Source organism: Sminthopsis crassicaudata, chromosome 1 (genome assembly GCF_048593235.1).
Source record: "Sminthopsis crassicaudata isolate SCR6 chromosome 1, ASM4859323v1, whole genome shotgun sequence".
NCBI lineage: Eukaryota > Metazoa > Chordata > Mammalia > Dasyuromorphia > Dasyuridae > Sminthopsis > Sminthopsis crassicaudata.
In genome coordinates this window covers 16,487,378-16,502,711 of record NC_133617.1, presented here as the reverse complement: position 1 = coordinate 16,502,711, position 15,334 = coordinate 16,487,378, and the positions used below count along the sequence as shown (strand labels likewise).

Below are 15,334 nucleotides of genomic sequence, written 5' to 3'. Positions count from 1 at the left end.
TAAAGCTTTGCTTTCTATAGTCTTGTATTTTTCTTTTAACATTTTTCTTTTAAGTTTGTTCATTTTTTTCTCCTTTTTTAGGAACAACCTAACCAAGCTAACTTTGCAAATATTTGCACCGGTTTGGAAGTCTTAAGTTTCCTGCTAACTGTCCTTCAGTCTCCAGCAATTCTCAGTAGCTTTAAACCTTTGCAGCGAGGGGTAGCTGCTTGTATGACATGTGGAAATACCAAAGTTTTGCGAGCGGTTCATAGCCTTCTCTCACGCCTAATGAGCATTTTCCCCACAGAACCAAGTATGATAATTTTCTTCAATGTTTTTCTTTTATCACCACACCAATTAAAGTGATTAAGTAAAAGGGGAAGGGGAAGCATGTTTTTCCAGTGTGCTAATCTTCTGTTTTATGTATTTTGTATTTTATTATTCCATTTTAGTTTGTACTTTCCACCCTTATAAGAAAAGTTGAAATAAGTAATCATGTGGAATACATCATTATCTTTAGACATAAAAACTTAATAACCTATGGCAGTCATTGCTTTGACTTAAGAAATGTCTGCTATAAACTTAATGTCTTTTGCTGTTATATTTTTTTCTGCTTTGGAAGTGCAATTATTCATTCGTTGAACATTACTGTTTTATTAAGACATGAAAGGGAAATTAAGTGTAAAAAGTATTCTATCTAATGTTGCACAGTTAACAAGAATGAGTTCTGATGTTATTGAATAAATTTATTTAGAACACAGTGTAATGGGAAAATCAGTGAGATCAGAGTAACTCATTTGGACGAATAATATAGAAACATGTGAGGACAATTGGGATGCAGTGGGTAGAAATTACTTTATCCACAAAAAAAAAAAAAAAAAAAAAATTTGTTCCAAAAGGGCCTTGTTGCTCATTCTCAATACCTTCATTCACTGTCATGAATGCATTTATTATTGGTAAATTCATATATGTATATGCAACTTTAGATATGTGTAGTGGGATTTTAAACTCTTATTTCAGGTACTTCAAGTGTGGCTTCAAAATATGAAGAGCTTGAATGCTTGTATGCAGCAGTGGGGAAAGTTATTTATGAAGGTCTTACTAATTATGAAAAGGCTACAAATGCAAATCCTTCCCAACTCTTTGGTGAGTATTCTTTCTTTTTATCACCTGTAGGGTATTTGTTCATCTGTTAGGTTCTATGTCATTAAACTTGAATTCTCAATCATTTTTTCCTAAGTCTAGAAAAACATGCAAATTTAGGTTTTGTTGTGATTTACACTGTTTAACATGGTGGCAGTAGCTATTCACAATAATTTCAAGACACTGGGAAAAACCCCGGAAATTCCTTCTAAAGCAACAAAGACAAACTGAATTTAACTTTAATTTGGTCTAGTTTTAGTATCAACTTATTTTATTATCTTGAGAGGCAGCATAATATAGTAGCAAGATTATTAGATAGAATCAGCAGAAGCCTGGTTCATATCCTTCCCCTGACATTTCATTAGCTATGATCATGAGCTGGTTACCTTAACTTCTGGGTTTCACTTAACCTCATCTGTAAAATGGTGCTGCTGGGATAATTGTGAAAGTTCAGTTGAAGTAATTATGAAAAATGCTTTGTAAACTTTGTAAATACTTAGGTTTTTTTTTTTTTTTAAATTTTTTTTTATGAGAGGCAGCATGATAGAATGAGTGGCTGGCATTTATTAATCACTTACTATATGTAATAAACACTGGGGATATGAGTAGAAAAACAAGAAGTGTAAATTTTCAAGGGATTTGCATTTTTATAGAGGAAGACTGTCTTGAGGAGCTTTCAGTGTCAAGTCAGATGGCAAAGTCCAGAGTCTTTAGAGTATAGCAGCAAAGCAATTAGTATTGTGTCTTCAGTGTTATTTCCATTGATAAAATCATATCTCTTTTTTGATGTTGAACCATTTAATAGTGCCAAGGACTTCAGTAGCAAGAACTTTTCTTTTCTGGGTTGCCAGTACTGTGACTGTTATAGGTTGCACTTCCATAAAGGTAGCTTTCCTGGATAATTGTGTGAGGGTGGACATCTGGTGGTTTGGTAAGCATTACCTAAGTTTCTTGAGCTTTATCTATCCATTAACCATGATTGGTGTTGGTGGTTGGAATGTTTGTGCCCTTTTTACATGATGATTTCTCTTGTTAAAGGCTGTGGGACCCAGATTGGAAGGAGGTCCTAGTGTTTTGGGAGGAGGAATACTGTGATTCTCTGGGTTCTGGACTTTTTTTCTCCTCATTAAGGGTTGGGGAAGGATAGGGTGATAAGGGTCATAGAGATAGTTTGACTGGCCAGACACAATGCTGCTTTAATTTGTTTCAGCTTAAAAGATTAGAAGAGCAGGGTTCAAGTTCTCTTTGATGCATATTGACAGTGTGGAAGTCACTTACCCTTTTAGGGTCACAATTTCTCTGTTATCTCAGCATCTTTGGGGAGAATGTCATACCATGAATTTGCTGCACAGGAAAAATCATTAGATGTGAACCAAAAATTATCAATATTCAAGAATTATAGGAGCAACAGCAACTGGAAATTTCTTGAAAGTTGGCAGTAAATATATGCCAACACTTTTAATCATGTCGCTCTAATTTACCTCCATTTATCTCAAATGGTTAGAAACTGGTTTAAAATTCACTTGGTATCCTATTTCTAAAAACTGAGTAGTATATTACTGTTACAGCAGGAAAGAATAATTAATAATTGTTTCAATTTTGTTTTTATTCCCTATCCTAGTTTAAAGGATTCTTCTGTAATTGCAAAAGTGAATAGAAATCAAAGTAATTCAATAAAAAATACGATTTAAGTCCGTGGTATAAATATTAGCTGAGAATTTGTACAAGGCTATAAAAACAAGTAAAAGTGTTTTTCTTTTTAAAATATGTTTTTTTCCTTCTAATTTTATTACCTATTGGCAAACACTGGCATATGAATTATAAGTTATGTGAAAAATAACATAAAGATCCCTGAATGTCAGCTGAGAAGTTCTGGTGTTCTGGTAGGTTTGCCATTAATTACTTCTGATTTTGGGTAAATCACATATATACTATAAGGTTCCCTTATTGTCCTAGCCATAGATCTCGTTGTTAAGCCCGAGGGAAGGTAATATACCTTGATTAACACTAGATAAAGAAATAAAAAAAAATTATTATTTATTAGAAGATCAAAAAAGCTAGATATAAATATAGGATTTACAGGATTAAAGGGAACAAAGAATAGAAAGTCTAATGAAATCTTATGTTGGTCCAGCTCTTAACTTGAGCTACACATGGAAAGATTAAAAAGTATTCTGAGAGATCAGGTCAGGAAGAAGTACCAGTTCCATGGATGCATGATGAATACATGGAGATGAGAGAAAATTTCTAATTCAGTCAACTAGTTCTGGTTAGCTAGAATTTGTCATTTATACATGGGGAAATTATGAAGTAAGGCTGGAAAAGTAGGTGGAGAGTTCACATAGCTAACCTCTGCATAGTTTGCACATGGTACAACTAAAGGTGTTACAGAGTTCAGGATGATTTTTGAGCTGAATAGCTATATGGTCAACGTGTCCTTTTAGGAGGATTATTTCAATAGCTGTAGGAGAGAAGACTGTAAAAAGAGAAGAGCTGGGAAAGTAGTTTGAGAAATTTAGTGAGAATTGATGTAGGTCTGAGTTAAAGTGACTGTGAAAGAAAGAAGGGCAAAGAAGAGAATTATGGGGCTCAAATTGACAAGATTTGACACCCTTTTGGTTCTATATGTGACAACAGGAAGAATTAAAGGTAATATCAGAGTTAAGGACCAGATAACTGGGAGAATGGTAACCTGAACAATCTGGAAGCAGGAGAGAGCTTAGACTGGACATTTAGTTAATAAATATCTGGTGATTAGATCTCCAAGAGTCTTAATTCACTCTTAGAACCAACTGCAATCCTTCATTCCCAGAAGCTGGAAGATGAGACCTCTTTAACTTCATTCACATCCTTTTTGGCCACATATCTAAGCCATTTTGTTATTTGCCTGGCAGCATCCATTTTTTCCCCTTTCTCCTTTTCTCCTCAAGTACCTAAGAAGGTTAATTGACTCAGTCTTGCAACTTTTACCCTGGTGAGAGAGTATAAACTCATCTGGTCCACTTTATCTAACCAGCTCTCAGCAGAACATTCTTTTTCCATTTATCCATTCATTCAGGGTATCTTGGCATCAATGTTTGAGGCATTCTGCCCTCTACTCGTATACCCCCTCCAATTATTTACTTTTTCCCTTGGATACAGAGATCAGTCAGTGTTACCATTGTTTGTTTCTGGGATGGGTATTTTAGTTGACTGATCCTTGGATCAGTTTACTATCCCTATTATTCCCCAGTTAAAATTCCTTAACCTGGCCACCTCTTCAAAGTACATCACCTTTGATAACATAGTGTTATGTGCTACTTTTAGAATTTAAGCTTCTTGAGATTAGGGATTGTTTCCTTTCTTGTATTTGGATACCTACTGCTTAGTGTAGTACTTGGTATAATAAAAACTTAATTATAATTCATAAAGTTTTAAATCTAGTGATATCCCAAGCCATTGAAGCATGTTTATCTCCATCAGATAAGTTTCTTAACTTTTTATGACATTTGCCATGACAAAAGGCCTTGTTGTAGTATTTCATTTTTATTTGGAAATTTCTGTAGTTCTGGAATAGTTCTGCTTTTTAGTATATTAAAATGTTTATTCAGAATTAATCCTTCCTTTAATGGGGACATGTTTTATGGCCTGATTAAGATGCCCACCTCTTACAAGCTCAGTTGAATTTTTTTTGATAACTATTTATTTCACAAGATCTCGAATGAGTGTTTCATTTATTTTATCAATAAAAATTAATCCATTTCCAATCTTTGCTGCTACAGTTTTTGTGTTGTCTGCCTAGAGGCATTGAGTAATACAATAGATAAAGTATTAGACTTACTATGTTAGGAAAACCTGTGTTTAAATCCAGCTTCAACCGCTTACCAGTTCTGCAATTCTGAACAACTCACTTAACCTCTGTCTCAGTTTCCTCTACTGTCAAATAGGGATAATACTGGTATCCACATTCTAAAGTTGTGAGGATCAAATGAAATAATATTTGTTTGGTTTTTAGTATAGTGTCTTGTGCAAAGTAAGCGCATAATGAATACTTTCCCTTTCCTCTTCCCATAGTACTTATTTTTTTCACTATGGTGACCAAAATATAATTACCTTAAGTTGCTGATGAAGCATAGTGGTAATCATATTCCTTAACATAGGCAGTAATTTTAATATGGTTTCACTCTGTGACAACATTGATCTTTGATGTGTGTTTTTCTTATGACACTGGACTGGCAGAGTTAAAACTCAATTGAGCTGGTGTACTTTTGCTTTTAATTAGTTCTGCCTATTCTGCCTATTGAGTGCTTGATTTTGTAGCATACATAGTTTAATTGCTCTCTTTTGTTGTGTTTTTAATTCTGTGATTTAAAGCATGGATATAGCTCCAAGGAGGTGTGTAATAGTTTGTAGCTTTTTTTTTTTTTTTTTTTTTTTTTTTTTGAGGCTGGGGTTAAGTGACTTGCCCAGGGTCACACAGCTAGGAAGTGCTAAGTGTCTGAGACCAGATTTGAACTCGGGTCCTCCTGAATTCAGGGCTGGTGCTCTATCCACTGCGCCACCTAGCTGCCCCCAGTTTGTAGCTTTTAAGGAGCACATTTCAGTGACTGTTCAGATGTCACAGTGGCTATTAATGAGGGAACGTGAAACATTTGAAGCATCATTCAAACCTACAAAGAAACAAATTCAGTAAACTAGTGCAAAAAGTATAGTTGAAAACAAACACAAAGAAATGACAAACAGCCTTATTGATCTTAGAAATAAAGCAAAAACCTTCAAAAGGACCTGGTAGTTGAAGAGATTGTTATTGATTCTTCTTTTTTGACAAAGGCTTCTTGAAGTGGGAAAGATAGTGCGATACTATTGAGAAAAACAACTGCTACCTATGAAGAAAAAAGTTTGACAAATAAGAAAGCGTTTTTTTAAGCATCATATCTATACGGTAGATACTGTGCTAAGTGATTTACAGATATTCTTTTATGGTCCTCACAACCATCCTGGGATGAAGGTGCTCTTATTATCCCTTTCTTCCCCCCCCCCCCCCCCCCCTATTTTATAGTTATGGAAACCAAGCCCAGTAAAGAAATCCAATTTGAACTCAGATTTTCTGACACCAGGACCAGCAATCTAACAGATATCTACCTCTCAGAGATAGCTAGCATTTTTATAATCTTTTAAAGTTTACAAGGCACTTTGCAATTGCTATCTCATTTTATTCTTACTACACTCCTAGGAGACAGGTACTATTATCCTCATTTTAAAGATAAAAAGACAGAGTAAGTGATGAAACAGATAAAAATGACTTTATGTCATTTTTTGTTTTTGTTACTACAGTATTGCTAATAGTGCTAAGATTTACATAATTTTTATTAAACTATATGCGTTAACTTAATTGATAATATATTTGTTAATGATTAATAAACTAAAACTATTGGAGAAAGAGAACCATATCCATTTTGATGTTCTTACTGGAAGCAAGACTAGATAACAATTTAAAGTTTAATTGATTATTGTTTATAAGACACTATGCTAAATGTATACAAAAGGAAATAGTACTATCTTCAGGGAGCCTATATTCTACTACAAGAGAACTTGGGCATAAATAAGTAAATCTGAAGTAATTTCAGGATGATCTAAGAGCTTGTGAGAACTGTTGGAGCCTAATACATAGCTTTTGGAGCCATCTTTGCAAAATTTTTGATTGGACCTATGAGATCTGGTGAAATCACTTTGAGCATGTAGAGAATGGAATAGAGGACTAAATAAGAGTTTTGACTGTCACCTGCTTTTAGTGATTAGTGAGGGGAGGATGGTTCACAACAGGGTCACAAAAACCTATGGAGAAAAATGTGTAGAGGAGCTTCAGGTTTAACTTGGTGACACTTAGTGTCCATGGATTCTCCTCAGAGTAGTGAATAAGAGGTTTGGAAGATTTTTTAATTGGGTTCTCAAAAGTAACATAATTGATGGAACATTTGATCATCTCTTACAGTGTTCAGTATGAGTATAAGCTGATAGGAACCCTGTAGCTTATGTGCCAATATATTTTGCAGAGGATGAAGTGGAAGAAGTCGTCTTGAAGAATTTCTAGCGTATTATCTTCATAGCATTTATTGTGGGCCATAGTTGGGAAGATGGGGGGAAAAATCCAGTGTAAAATGATGGGTTTGACAAGGTAACCATATAAAGTAAAGGTCTCACTTTGTTCTGAATCTTATGATCTTATGTTGTTTGGAGTCAAGTATTGAATGAGCCTAAAGGCATTAGGTTCAGAAGTTTTAACACGTGTACATTGTGAATACTTGTAAAAAGAATTGATAGAGGTGATGATTGATACAAACATTAAATCTGATTACATTTTGCTATGCTGGAAATTACTTGTTATCAAAGGTACAAGTGCTAGATTTAACACAATTATAGTTACTCAGAAATTGATTTTCAAAGTATCTCAGAAAGGAAAGATTAAAAAAAAGGGGTGGGGCCTTATAGATAACTTTTTCAATAACTTTATTTTTAAAAAAAGTATTATTATTGACCCATGCATCTCCTTTATCATTTTTATAAAACCTTTAAATTGCTTCTTCATATACATTGAAGGTATCCTTGGTGAAAGCATGAAAAAGGAATAGGTAGGCTTTTATAGATGATTTTCTAATCATATAGGTGATAGAGAGTGCCAGAAAATTTGAGCTCTTTTTTTTTTTTTTTTTTTTTTTTAAAGCATTTGACTTAGGAGACCCAAATGAGTTCTTGTCAAGTAAGTTGATTGCTATGCTATGACCACGGAGTTAGCATTATTCACAATTTGCCTGAACTATCAATTAGGGAATCATAAAACAGGGAAGCATAGACTTGTATTTTCTGGTGTCATGATGGCATGGAATGTATAGATAAGTAGAAAAAGTATTCTCTCTGGATGAAGAGATACTTCAAAGACTCTTATTCACTGAAGACATAGTATTAATTTTATTGAACTTTGAAATGCTACAAAACTTATTTAGTTGAATAGATTGACCTAGAGATTAACAAGGAATTGTCATACTGATAAAAAAAAAAAAAGTTGCACAGATTATGACAGGCAGTTGGAAGTTGTTGAGTTGTCCATCAATACATATAACCTTGGTCAAGAGCAATAGTTTGATAATAAGCTGAGTATGGAAATAAATTGCAATAGAATGAATCCAGGTTACTTTGCCCCATATATCTTTTTTAATACTGATAAAGTGGTGGTATATTCTAAAAGGGTATATGGCCTCAGATTGAGGGGAGAGTAAGAAAAATTTGGCAGTTATGGAATCATTGCTAAGTTTGGACAAAGTTGCTTCAATGGTTACATTGAAAAACCAGATCTCAAAGAGTTCAGGGGTATGTAAGAAGAAAGGAAGTGGAGTGATTATAGACAGTTTTTTTTTCCTAGGGATTTATCTTTGAAAAAGAAGAGAGAGAGAGAGAGAGAGAGAGAGAAGAAAAAGACAGAGACAGAGAGAGGGAGAGAAGAGAGAGAGAGAGAGAGAGAAGAGAAAGACAGAGAGAGAAGAGAGAGAGGGAGAGAAGAGAGAAGAGAGAGAGAGAGAGAGAGAAGAAAAAGACAGAGACATAGAGAGGGAGAGAAGAGAGAGAGAGAGAGAGAGAAGAGAAAGACAGAGAGAAGAGAGAGAGGGAGAGAAGAGAGAAGAGAGAGAGAGAGAGAGAGAGAGAGAGAGAGAGAGAGAGAGAGAGAGAGAGAGAGAGAGAGAGAGAGGAAGGATAGTTTTAGGGATTAGTAAGGCCAAATTATAGGTGTTGAGCAGATAGAGGATACCTAGATAGCAGGGAATGAACCACATAGATAGAAAGGAAATGATCAAAAAGGAAGGATATTTTTGAGAAAGGGAGAAAGTAGGATCAAGATTACATGTAGGCGGGGGAGAGAATGGTGAGTGTTGTTGGGTGATTTTATGATTATAGTAGGGAAGACAAGGGAAACACGTGAAGAATATATTCTTTTCTCAATAAATTCTTAGTGATTGGGTAGAAAGTTTTAGGTGAGAGGATTGAGAGAAAAAGTTTGACGTATCTGCTATGGGGATTATAATAGAGAATAATAACAGTTTCATTTCTGCCCATCTGCTTCTATGTTCTCAGATTCCTCCCAGATGATTTGGCAATCCATAGCATATTTATACCACGATATATAATCTATTATTCCTTCAGTGAAAATTGATATTTCAGGGAATATCTCTTGATTTGATGCTGTATATATTATCAGTATATTGTGAAAAATCTTATAACATTTTGGATACTTGAAATTTTATTCAACTTGTCAAACTTTTTTTAGTGTGGAGCACCTGGAGGAGGTACAGATATTTAATAATATATAATCTCTGTCTTTAGAGATCTGATATAATTGGAGAAGAAAGTAGTGATTACTATATATCTTGAAAAATAATAAAATTAATAGAACTTTTTATTGTAGTCATATTACTTATCTTTTTCTGAAAATGGTGACATTTTATGGTGTTTTTTAGGTACCTTGATGATCTTAAAATCTGCTTGCAGTAATAACCCAAGCTACATAGATAGATTGATTTCAGTTTTCATGCGTTCTCTACAGAAGATGGTTAGAGAACATTTAAATCCACAGGCGGCATCAGGAACTGCAGAAGCTAACACAGGTATTAATCTTTTTAGTAGTATCATAGTGAAAATGAAAATATTGTGTTAGTGGCTCCTCAGTAATAATGGGTTTTATAAATTTGCATTGATTTTTTTCAAAATTATTACATATTAAGCACTGAGATCCAAATATCTAACAAAAAACACAATTTAAGTTGTTATATCAGAGTCACGTTTTTTCATATATTATCATTGGAGAATTAAAAGATTATGGAAATTATATAGAAATAAAGATTATAGGATATCTATGTCTCAAGAAAATTCACCACTTGGTAGTATGTGTAGTCAAAAATACCTCAACCTTTTGAAGTAAAATATGTGGAACTGTTTCTAAAATGTCATTTTCAATATGGAAAGAAATATCAGCCACAGACATTTAAATAGATTTTATTTATGTGTTCACATCTGTGGTTTGTGCAAAGAAGACCAGTTGTGGCTGAAATTTCAGTGCAGCTGGTTAGAGGAGGACAATGGGAAGATTACTTCTTGTGGAGGTAGTGGGCCTGAGTTCAGATCCTCATTTGGTTATTTACATGTGATTTTTGGTCAGGTCACCTCTCTGTAATTGTTTGTTCTTCTATAAAATGGAGGGCTCAAAATAGATGAGTTCCTAAGGTGCTGTGCTCTTGAGCTCTTTAAGGTACTTAGGTCTTTTGATCCTTATTTTAAATACAACTGATGGAAGCCTTTGATTGAGTACTTTGTCCTTTGGGATCTATATTGTGTGGCTTCCAACTTCATTGTATAAGATGAATCTTTTCTCTACCTCTGTCTATCCCCTTTTGTTAATCATATTCCTTTCCCAATATAGACTTTACCTCATATCTCCACTAATCTAGTACTAGCTGTGGTTCCCCTTATTGAACTCTTGTAAAGTGTTTGGACGAAGGGGAGAATGATGAGGAGGAGGAAGAAAGTTATAAACTGTTTTGAAGAAGTGAAAATTTTAATAGATTTGTTCCATTTTTAAATGTAACCACTTGTAAGGGGATGGAAGGAGATGTTTATTTTGAGCACATTTCCCTGTTAAGATAACTAGTTATGTATAACCATAGAACTATAATCTCTTATAATCTGTTTCTGTATATTAGCAGGGACAAGTGAACTGGTTATGTTGAGTTTAGATCTTGTGAAAACTCGTCTTGCTGTAATGAGCATGGAGATGAGGAAAAATTTTATTCAGGCAATTCTTACATCACTAATTGAAAAATCAACTGATGCCAAAATTCTTCGTGCTGTGGTTAAAACTGTAGAAGAATGGGTTAAAAATAATTCCCCTATGGCAGCCAATCAGGTAAGTTGTTAAAACAAAATGGCGATGTTGATATTAATTTATGATCTATTCATATAAAATTGCTTTCTGTGAAATGCAATGAACTTAGTTGCAAGATTTTTATAGTCTTTCCATAGAGATCTTTAATACAATCATAATTCCTTTTCTGCTAAAAACTGATAGTAAGTTTTATTAATGCTTTTTGCTTTTGCATCAATCTTTTCATGAGATCTTATCCCCAACCTACTCCCCATGCCCTTGAGTAGTTTATTTTAACTACTTCTATGAGGACAACAAAAACCAATCTATTAATTAATGATTTGACTATAATATAACACGTATACTTCTAATCACCTGCTCTCTAGTAAAAGAAGGAAGGTTTTCTCACCTCTTATCCTGATTGAAAGTTATAATTATTATGTGTTAAGTTTCACATTATCTATTTTTTAGAGGAGTCAAAATTTTCCACAGTATTGTCCATGTTGAAAGAAGGATCTTAGTTTGTCTAAATGTTATTGCTCACCTCAATGTAATATTTTTTGTGTTGTTCTTATTGGTGAAAGGTTAGCTACCTTTTAGAAAGATAATCTTGCTCCATTGTGTTTGACAGAAGTGTAAACCCTTATAAAAAGAGAGTGTTTGAATATTTTGGGGTATGTTATTTTTCAAATTCAGAAAATTAATTCTCTTTTTAAAAATTCACAGACACCTACACTTCGTGAGAAGTCCATTTTGTTGGTGAAAATGATGACTTACATTGAAAAACGTTTTCCAGAAGACCTTGAATTAAATGCTCAATTCTTAGATCTTGTTAACTATGTCTATAGGTAATTACATCAATTAATCAAATATTGTAATGTTTGATTTCCATCCATTCATCTTCTAGCAATAAAAAGATTTAAAAGAATGCTTTTAAGTATCCAATCATAAACCAAATAACTTACAGTGGGAATATTAGTGAAAAAGCTATCCAACATGAGCCATTTAAGTGAACTTTGTGATTATTTGCATTTGAGAATAGGTAATTGCTGCTGGTTTGCTTATGGGCCAAGGACAAAAGAAATTCTCATAAAATAGATACTGAAATAATAAAATCCTAATGAAATAAATTTTGCCTTCCTTATGTTTCCTTTTCCTGTAGAGATGAAAATCTTTCTGGAAGTGAGCTCACTGCTAAACTAGAACCTGCCTTCCTTTCTGGCTTACGTTGTGCTCAGCCACTCATCCGAGCAAAGTTTTTTGAAGTCTTTGACAATTCCATGAAGCGTCGTGTTTATGAACGTTTGCTTTATGTGACTTGTTCTCAGAACTGGGAAGCCATGGGGAACCACTTTTGGATCAAGCAGTGCATTGAGGTAGGATCGAGTTCAGCTCACTATATGAACTTGGGGATTATTAAGTATCTTGGCAACTGATTCTGTGCTCTAAAGTCATAAGAATTTGTGCTGTTTTATAATAGTGCTAGGATTTCAGCTGCTGCAATGGACTTTAAAAATGGTTAGAAAAAACTACTTTTAACTTTGGTATTACTGTGACATACTTGAAATGTAGCACTTATAGCCATATTTAAATGTGGATATCATAAAGGAAATTTCAAACCAAATTTTATTTCCCAGGATTTTGAATGCAGATAGCACAAGGTGTTTTTGGTGGTGTATTGGAGCCTTAAAAATGCCAACTCAAATTGCCTTCCTCTAGCAGAAACAAATTAGAGAAGAAAAACATTTCTGCTGTGTATCTTTTCTGTGATTTAATCCAGTATGGCTATGGTAAATTAAATAGGTATCTTAGAAGAATTTTAACACCAGATGATAAACCACTGTTTTGAATACTTTTCAGAAACCATTTTAAGATAGAGGTTTGTCAAATGTATTTTTTAAATTGCCACTTTCAGATAACAAAAAGCTTTGCTTCTAAATTGTGATTCTTTAGATTGTCACATAGCTTTCTTCATTATATAGCCAAAACTTTGTTGAGTCTTGAGTATGAAAATTATTTTTTAAAAAATTATTTCAGGGCTGGGAATTTGAATAATATCACATTCAGTTCTTAAATGCTCACAGTATCACAGAGCTAATTAATCCCTGCATATTTAATGCCATGATCTTGTCAACTTTATGGATCTTCCCTTTTAAATTCTTAAAATGCTGTTGAGCAAATCTCTATTTGAATTGATTCAGTTTCTGGTGTTCAGAGTCTAGCATAAGGATAGGGTAGGAGTTTCAGTAGATGTTAAGTAAATTCTCTTTGATCTTATTAACAAGGATAAGTTCCTTGATGTTTCTATTAAGTCTCTGATTAATTGTTAACTTGGGATAGAAGAAAATTCTGGCAATTTTGATCAATAATTTTACCCCTTGAACAACTTAATTTATCTTTGCCTCAGTTTCTCACTTTAAGAATTACTGAGGCTATTAGGAAAGTTAATTTCTACTTGTCTCCATATCTGTATTGAGTATTAATAAGACAAGTAAATTTTAAATAAACATTTAACCTAGTAAAAAATAGCAGAAAGTCAGGTAGTGGTGATAATGTCTCTAACTTAGAAGTGGTTTGTGTGGCAGTATATCATTATAGTGTCTGATTGAATAGATTATTTTTTTCTCCCTTTTCCTCTCCAATACTATTCTTTTATTATAGAACTACTATGTACCAGAGGTTTTAGGTGCTAAGGAAGATAAAGAATATAGCTAAGACATAGTCCCTTTCTAGAGTTTCATTCTGATAGGGGGATAAGATGCCAGTACATATAATAGCAAAATGCTTTATTAGAAAAGAAATGACATTGGGGACGGAAGGTCATGAATAGCAAGAATTGAGAAGACTTCTTGTATGTGGCATTTGAGTAGAGCCTTCAAGGGTGGGTAGGACAAGGAGCAAGAGGGAAAACCTTTCAGGTACAATGAAAATGAGAGCAGAGGCCTCGAGGGAAGGACAGCTCAGGACACATTTGGAGAGCAGAGGCGGCTGCGTGCTTTAGTGGTTAGAGTGCTGGGCTTGGAATCCAGAAGATCTGAGCTCATAGCCTAGTTGCTAGCTGTGGGACTTAGGCAAGTCACTTAGCCTCTCTTTTATCTCTGTTTTTTCAGCTGAAAATTGCAGCATAATAATATCAACTCTTTGGAATTAAATGAGGACCAAATAAATGACTTAGTTGTAAAGTGCTTAGTATAGTGCTTGCTACAGAATGGGTACTTAATAAATGCTTGCTCTCTTGATAAATGTTTTTCTCTGTTTGACTAGAACACACAAATGTATGTGAAGGGGGCAAATAGGCTAGCTAGAAAGATAAAATGGTACTATAATATGCTATATGGACCAAATGGTTTGAAATTTGACTAATGACAAAATGATAGGTAAAACGATCCAATTCAGTTTCATTTGACAATATTAAACATTTATTCATAATCCTCAAATTCCATTTAAAATGATGTGTTGTTTTTTTCTTCTCAATAAAAACTTTTTTTTTTTTTTTTTTTTTTAGCTTCTCTTGGCAGTATGTGAGAGAAACACCACAATTGGTACAAGTTGTCAAGGAGCTATGCTCCCATCTATTACTAATGTTATCAACCTGGCTGATAGTCATGATCGAGCAGCATTTGCCATGGTAACACATGTCAAACAAGAACCTCGAGAAAGAGAGAACAGTGAATCCAAAGAAGAGGTAAGAGTAATTTTATAAATCCATTTTTGGAAGAGACTGAAATGTTTTTTTTCCCCCCAAAAAACCTTTAGCAGCCATATACTTTTTAGGTCAGAGATGCATGTTTCATCCCTGAATGATAGATAGGTTTTTATTTTTTTCCCTCAGTTTCTGAACATTTTGCCTTTGAATTTAACTGTGGGATCCTCGACACCGTTTCAGTGGTTTTTTTGTTAGTTTGTTTTTTATTCATTAACATATTGGATATAGACTAGTAGACTCAGTCATGAAGACCTGAATTTTGATCCTGCTTCAGTTTAGCTTCCTCATTTGTGAAAATGGGGATAATAATGGCATCAATTTCACAGGATTGTTGTGAAGATCAAATGATATAATATATAAAGCATTTTGCAAATCTTAAAACACTATATAAATTAAAACAATAAAAATTATCATTATTGTTATCAAATTTTGCCAACTTTTTGGTTTTCTTTTCGAATGAGAAATATTGTACCAAAATATTGGATTGTTATGAGGCCTTTGATAACCTACATGAGGCAGCACTAACTTCATTGAAATTTAACCAGATACATATGTGTATTTAGATCTTTCCAGTATAGATTTAGACTCATAAAGACTTTAATTTTTTTAAACAATCT

The 15,334-nt window shown here is 33.8% G+C and overlaps 1 protein-coding gene across 13 annotated transcripts in view; it reads left to right on the top strand.

Annotated features, from left to right (window-relative positions):
- Nucleotides 1–15,334, top strand: part of TRRAP (transformation/transcription domain associated protein) — a 141,417-nt gene that overhangs the window by 61,311 nt on the left and 64,772 nt on the right. For all 13 annotated transcript variants that reach the window (XM_074295209.1, XM_074295201.1, XM_074295155.1 and 10 more), the window contains 7 exons: nucleotides 82–295; nucleotides 1,003–1,128; nucleotides 9,612–9,758; nucleotides 10,851–11,053; nucleotides 11,738–11,859; nucleotides 12,174–12,387; nucleotides 14,517–14,696. In XM_074295209.1, the coding sequence (XP_074151310.1) occupies nucleotides 82–295; nucleotides 1,003–1,128; nucleotides 9,612–9,758; nucleotides 10,851–11,053; nucleotides 11,738–11,859; nucleotides 12,174–12,387; nucleotides 14,517–14,696 (1,206 nt within the window). The remainder of the gene's footprint in view (nucleotides 1–81; nucleotides 296–1,002; nucleotides 1,129–9,611; nucleotides 9,759–10,850; nucleotides 11,054–11,737; nucleotides 11,860–12,173; nucleotides 12,388–14,516; nucleotides 14,697–15,334) is intronic.